Source organism: Otolemur garnettii, unplaced genomic scaffold, assembly GCF_000181295.1.
Source record: "Otolemur garnettii isolate 467f Iridium unplaced genomic scaffold, OtoGar3 scaffold00001, whole genome shotgun sequence".
Classification (NCBI taxonomy): Eukaryota; Metazoa; Chordata; class Mammalia; order Primates; family Galagidae; genus Otolemur; species Otolemur garnettii.
The window spans coordinates 63,165,190-63,172,172 of record NW_003852396.1 but is presented as its reverse complement, the minus strand read 5'-3'; the positions used below and the strand labels follow the sequence as shown (position 1 = coordinate 63,172,172).

Below are 6,983 nucleotides of genomic sequence, written 5' to 3'. Positions count from 1 at the left end.
TCTCTGAGAGTATTTGACATGAAAATACAGCACTTTCCCCCACCCCCCAAAATCAATCCATTGCATCCTGATACATGAACAATTGTCTAAAACAGAAAAAAAATACAGCTCTTGGAAGCTGTTCAACAAGATGCAAGATTATTTGTAGGAAAATAAAGTGAAGTGCAATTCTACAAAAAGAAAACTCTTGCCCCAAATGAATTCTGAGGTATATGTATGTAGATTACTATAGTGAATGGAGAGAAAGAAAAATGGGTACAAAGTGTCTACTCTTGCTTAAAATCTCTTAACGTCAAAAGAATAGGCTATTTGTCATACAATCGCTGAAGACACACATATCTGCAATCAAAAACGACTTGTGTCCAAATGATGGGTTGTTCCTCCCAGGCACCACTGGTGCTCACACATCCCATCTCTGAGATGCATGGAATTTGAATTCTGCCTGATATAATGTGACACCCATATTTTCAACTGAAAAAAAAATTTTTTTATCTTCATTTATCCTGTGACAATAAATTGAGGCAAAACTAAATTTCAGTTCACCTGGATAGAAAAGACACTTTTTCGTCCTGTTTTGGGTCTCTGTGCACATTTATTAATCTCAAAGCTCTTTTTGACCTCACTGACCGACCATCCATGTCCATCAGCCATTACCATTGGTCCCTGCAACGCACCTCAGTGGCTCGGCAGGAAAACTTGTAGAATTAGGTTTCACAGGAGAAAAACGCATTGCACTTTGGAAGTCCCAGTCCATCCTTCCAAACAAACAAAAAATAAAAGCTTCCTTCTACGTGCCGAATTTCCCTAAAGTATGTGACTGCATTTGCAATGGACATTGTTCAAAATAAAACTCGGGTATAAAACCAGGGGCTGTTGCTATCTCAACAATGAGAGCAAAAAATAACCATAGGCAACATTTCTACATATTGAAATTCCTGCAGCCAGATGTTCCTGGGGTTTGTCAAAATGTGATCTGATTAAGGGATTATTGGGAAGCTTGTGCTATAAATCATGCTCTAGTCACATGAATTCAAAGTAGTTCCTACAAGGCTAGAAAAGGGGAATTGAATAGTGAAAAGTATTTACAGTGCCACCCAAATGAGTAACAGAGGGGAAGTGGGGAGAGGGGGATCCACAAACCAGCACCAGCATGCTTCGAGGACTAGATGATAATGTGCATTTATCTGTTTATTAGTGCAGGGACATGTCATAAGGATTAAGTGGGATGAAGGGAAGAGGCGGCTTAGAAGCCCATTAGTTTCCAAAACACAAAACTAATAGTTTTCCCAAAAAGTAATATTAAAATATGTATATGTTTTTGACAACTAAATTATAAATGGATGTGATATCCTGCATATAAAAAAGCAAAGAAACCTGCTGTATGTTTTAATGGAAAATTCCAAGTTCAATCCTTGCAAAAGCACCAAGTGCATACCACTTAGGATAATGCCACTGATGCACGTTTGACAACTAAATTACAAAGCTCTTTGATATACTGTGTATGAAGAGTGGCAATTATGGCCAATAAAATCAAAGGAAGAAAAAAAAACTAATTAACACTAACATATCATTATGACTCACTAGCATATAAAATCCTATGCCTGCTCTATATTGCCAGCAACTGGCAAATCCCAAATTCTTAAGGATGCAGACAATAGTTTCCACATAACTGGAGTCTACAGAGGTCTTAGGGACTCTGTGGAGCTTTAGCATTACTTTCTTCTGTCAAAATGTCCAAGACAGGCCAGGTAGGCACAGTGGCTCACTCCTGTAATCCTAGCTCTCTGGAAGGCCACAGTGGGTGAATGCGTGAGCTTAGGAGTTCAAGACCAGACTGAGCAAGAGTGAGACCCCTTCTGTACTAAAAATAAAGAAAAACTAACCAGACATTGTGATGGGTGACTGCAGTCTCAGCTACTCAGGAGGCTGAGGCAAGAGCATCACTTGAGCCTGAGTCTGAGGTTGCTGCGAACTATGATGCCACAGCACTCTACCCAGGGAGACAGAGTAAGACTCTATCTTAGAAAAAAAAAATGTCCAAAACACACAAATAACTTAAAAATGCATTCCTTCTCCCCACAAAATGTAATCTTAAAGTTATGAGCTATGGTGATTAGTTGTGATACTACCTTATAAACAAAAAATAGTGATCGGTATTTGTGGTAGAAGGAATATGCAATTTGGAAACAAAAGGCCTGGTTCAAATTCCAAATCAAATACTTATTGTCCCTGCAACTAATGGCAAAATACTTACATCTCCATCAAATGGGAACAATAACAAAATCTACACAACAGAGTTGCGGGCCAAAATAAGTATGAAATCATTCTAAAAATGACCCAAAAAAAATACAAAAAAAAAATGAAAAGAACACTGGGCAAATGTCAACTCTTCCACTCACAAGAGCAGTCCCCATTTAAACTTAGCAGGTAGGAAAAGTACAAAGTTATTTGCTATAAAATTTTAAATACACTGAAAATAAACTAATTGCAATAGAAAGAATAACACATTGCAGAGGGGAGAACTCTAGGAAACCTGGGTTTGGTAAAGTTGACCCAAGTTTCATTTGGAGAAAATGTGGCAGAAATTTTCAGCAAGACATGAAATCTGTTTTTAAACATTGAACAAACTCAGATTTTTAAAAATCCTCTATGGCCTTGAAGATTGTATAGGAAAGCACTTGGAAACTCTAAATTCCTTGAAATTAAAACAAAAATAAAACAAAAGTAAAAACAAAGACTGCATAGCTGGCTACTGATAGCTAAGTAAACATGTATAATCAGAGGATTTAATAACTTAACGTTGCCAACAGGTGTAACAGGTCTAACTCCACTATTTAAAACTCCATGACAACTGATAACCTCCTACACTCTGAAGGCAAATAGATATACTATTTAAACCTATAAAACTTTTCATGATGCAAGGCATTTCTGCATAAATGTACCCCATGAGAAAACGCATTAGGAGCACTTTGTAAAGGTCATCGTGCCATTCAAATGTAAGCTATTCTTAGAAAATTCAAGAAAGCTCTTCTGAACCTTGTAGAATGAGTCAAGATAGGTGAAGTTTATAAAACAGAGCATTATGTAAAAATGAAATAGAAAACACCGATTATGTCTCAATACAAAATATAATAAACCAAGAGGAAAAATGAAAACCACAAGACAAATTTCTCTTCTAGCTTCCCTGGCTGTTCTCTGACAACCTTGGCTTTGATTTTCAAGGCACTCAGTCATGCATGCACACCGATCTTTGTTCGCGTCTGGTCCCCTGCAGTTACTTCTGTTCTGAGTGATTGAGCTTTCAAGTAACTGATTTTTTTCCCATTGCTTTTCTGAACTCGCTAAATGGCGCAAGCCATCAGCTCATTGGTTAATCCATTCCTGACACGAGAGCATCTGTAGCCTCTCACTCCGACCCGCCACCTCTTGGGTGGTGAAGCCCCACACACAGTAGTGAAGGGTGCTAGGAGGAGGCCTCAGTGCAACCCAGAAGAAAACTCATTTGCAAAAACCAACCCCTAAGTGGCTGTTCAACTTAAAACTCCATTGAATCTTGGCTTTCCAGACAGTCCTCTATGCCTAATGAGTCCCCAACACTGGTCTGTGAGTTCACAGTAAACCCAGAGTTTTTTAATGCATTATGAGCATTCATAAACTTCTGGAGATATTTGGACGTATACAGCCAGTGGTGTTTCAAGACATCTTCCATCTCGTAGAACTTAGACTGCCTGGCATTCATTTTGCGGAAGCGCCTGAACAGTTTGTTACCAGACTCGTTTCCCTCACTTGCCCACGCCCCAATAGAGCCATCCCTCTCGATAATTTCAGGAACATGGGCCAGGGTCTTGTGAAAATAATTAGTGATTTTGCCCTCATACCGATATTTGAAGTGGGTAGAGAGGAGCTCAGCAAACCGCTGCGAGTTGAAACTGTACTGGCAGAGGAATTCCGGACACTCCTTAGCGGGGCACGAGGACCGCCAAACTGGCTTCATCTTCAGGTAGAGGTCCATCAGCTCCCTCAGAGCCTCGTGCCTCTCCTTGGAAGGAATTAATTCACAGACTGCATCGACAGTCTCCTTGGTCATGAGCTTCCTGGCAAAGTTGCCGTTCATCCTCATAATTGGTTTGAGATTCATCTTCTTCCGGAGATGTTTGTCCAGGGTGGCCTGCCATCTTTTCCTTTCCTCTTTGGAGGCGTTGGGATTCTTATATGCCTCCCCTATCTCTAGCTGGAAAATCCTGTAGAACTCAGCTGCATTGCCAATGTCACAGTGCAGCGCATCGATGGACGGCACCGTCTCAATGAAAGGTTTGGCCGAGACGCCTTTCACCCTGTCCCGCAGCTCCTCCGCAGACTCGTGGTACGGGTTGGAACGCCACACCTCGTAGCGTTCCAGGTTCTCAGCATGGCTTCTGGTTATGGAGTGGAAGACAAGGTTTTGAGAGGCTTCCAGACGGGTGGCATCGCAAAGCGTGCAAATGTACACCGAGCCAGAAGCCTCCAGGCCTTCTACTTCGCGGACAAGTTTTTCATCGTACCCGGTGCCCCTGAAGATGAACTGGAAAGTCCGGAGGATGCCTCCCATCTCAAGCATCAATTTGCTGTCCTTCATGGCCTCCCTCTCAGCAATGAGAGGGCTGAGGATGGCAGTCAGGGTCTCGTGGTCGGATTCATCCGCCAGCATGAGGCACAGCGGCTTGCAGCACAGTTCAGAGTTGGGTTTGGCTTCCTCAAACACCCTCACGCTCTGCGAGCCGTGGGCAACCGTAATTGTCATGACTGTGAATGAAAAGCGAACTGCCTTTTCCGGGACTACAGGCCCGCTCCCGTGCTTCTCACTCACGTCTCCCATCCCATCGCAGGACTCCTTCACCACGACAGTGAAGGGGCCATGCAGGTAGTCATCCAGGTCGTGAGACCTCATGCCTTCCAGGATGTCTTCCTCCATGTCCATCAGAGCAGACACCAAAGCCGAGTCATAGCGGAACCTCTTGGCAATGGTGTCCACGGGGTAATCATCCACCGAGGAGGAGAGTCCAGACAGCCCATCAATGATGCCCACGTCGGTGCTGGAGGACACATTTTTCAGAGGTGGCTGCCACTCAAAGGGGTGGTAGCCCGGCAGAAGGACCTTCTCCGCGCTCCGAAGGGCGTGCAAAGGCTGGAAAATCTGCCTCCCCGTGATGGCTTTCACGGTCCTGTACATCTTGTGGTACTGACTGCAGCTGAGGAAGGTGTTGACACGGATGGCCAAGCAAACAGCTGGCTGCAGGCCAGATCCCCGTCCCCGCATGATGGCCTCCAGCTCATCCGCCTGTCTGTGCTCATTCCCCGCCCTCAGAGCCAGCAGGAACAAGGTCAGACACACAGACTTCACGTCCCCGCCTTCTTCTTTGTCCGCAAAAGCCTTCACTTGCAGCTTGAGCTCCCTCAGCCGGTGTTTCTGAGCTCTCCGAGTCAGCGACAGGAGGTGCTGACGGGGCCGGCCTCCCTTATTAATATGCACAAGAGTCTCTTTCGATTCCCGGTGACTTGAGACATGGTGATTATATTTTTCCAGGCTGACCTCCTCATTGCATTCTTTTGCTGGACATCTCACCATCAGGGAATTCAAGATACTCAGAAAGGATTTCACTGGACTGTCCAAGTCAGTAGGGAAGCATGGATATTGGCAAGAGGGACAATAGCTGCCCATGACTTTGAGGCACCTGAGAACGCAGATCCTGCAAAAGACGTGCTTACAGCTGGTCTGCACGGGGTCAGCCAGGATGTGCTCACAGATCTGGCAGGAGATAGATTTCACGAAGTGCTCGGGGAAGTCCACCGCAAGCAGCTGGGGACTGAGGTGTATTTTACTGCAGTTGGTAATCTTCTTCAGGACTTTTCTGCTGCGGATCCTCAGCTGAGCTCTTCTCCTGCACTGACGGGTTCGTCTCGCTTGGTCCAGCACAGTTTTGAGTTTTTTGCTGAGCTGCGCATTTGGCTGAAGACTCTTCCTCTTGAGTCCCCGACGGGCACTGTGGCAGATGTCACAGGAGGATGTGTGGGGGTGCCACTCCATGGCTGTGTTCCTTGGAAAGTACACCTCCCCGGGGGCACTGCTAAACTTTCTGTACATGATGCTCCAGCAGTTATGGCAGAACTCAGTGGGGTGGATGGAGTCAACATCTGCTTTCACATCAATCCGGAAAACCTTGGCAATGAGGTCTGGCCAGGAAGTTGCTCTCTTTTCCTTCTTTCGTAAAAGGGCTTGGGTTTTACCATCCACAGGCCCGTGGACTGGGTATCTCCTCTTGTACTCATCAGTTTTCAAAGAATCCCCACAGATGCGGCAGAGATGTCGAAGGTTGGCTTGGTGGATCGCTTTGCCTCTGGCTTTTCCGTCATCGTGAGATTTCTTAGAAAACTTAGGGTGTGCTTTTAAGACTGGCTGAGTCAGGACTGGCTTCTGACCACCAACCTTGTTGTCCAGGACGGCTGGAGATTGCTCTAAAGAGGGTTTCCCCTCGGAGACATCCTTATTTTCCTTTTGAGCTTCTGCAGGTGTCTTTTCAAGAGATCTCACCCTGAAGAGCTTAAATTTCCATTCAGAAAATTTAATATGTGGGTGTTGAATTTCCTCTGGGGCAGAACTGAGTCCCAGGGTGGGTGGGAAGGAGACAGCCATGCTGGCTGAGGGACCTGGGGACAATAACACAAATTGTATTAGGAAAAATATAATTATCCCACTGATATACCTTGAAAACAATAAAAGTGAATGTATTTAATTATTCACTCATTAATTCATTCCAAAAGTTATTTACTTGACCTTCTATTTTAAATTAAATACTATGTTAGGTACTGATCTTGTCCTGACAGTATTTATTATGGTCATTTATACCTTTTATGCATATGAAATATTTTTTAAATATGTACATAAAATCTTACGGTCTTTCCCCCCAATATCTTAAGGTCTTTAAGGACAGAATCTTTGAGTGAGT

At 44.2% G+C, this 6,983-nt stretch overlaps 1 protein-coding gene across 1 annotated transcript; it reads right to left on the bottom strand.

Moving 5' to 3' along the window:
- Nucleotides 1-3,535: 3,535 nt before the first annotated feature.
- Nucleotides 3,536-6,670, bottom strand: RAG1 (recombination activating 1). Its single transcript, XM_023509304.1, has one exon. It carries the CDS (start codon nucleotides 6,668-6,670, stop codon nucleotides 3,536-3,538), a length of 3,135 nt encoding a protein of 1,044 aa, XP_023365072.1.
- Between the last annotated feature and the right edge of the window lie 313 nt (nucleotides 6,671-6,983).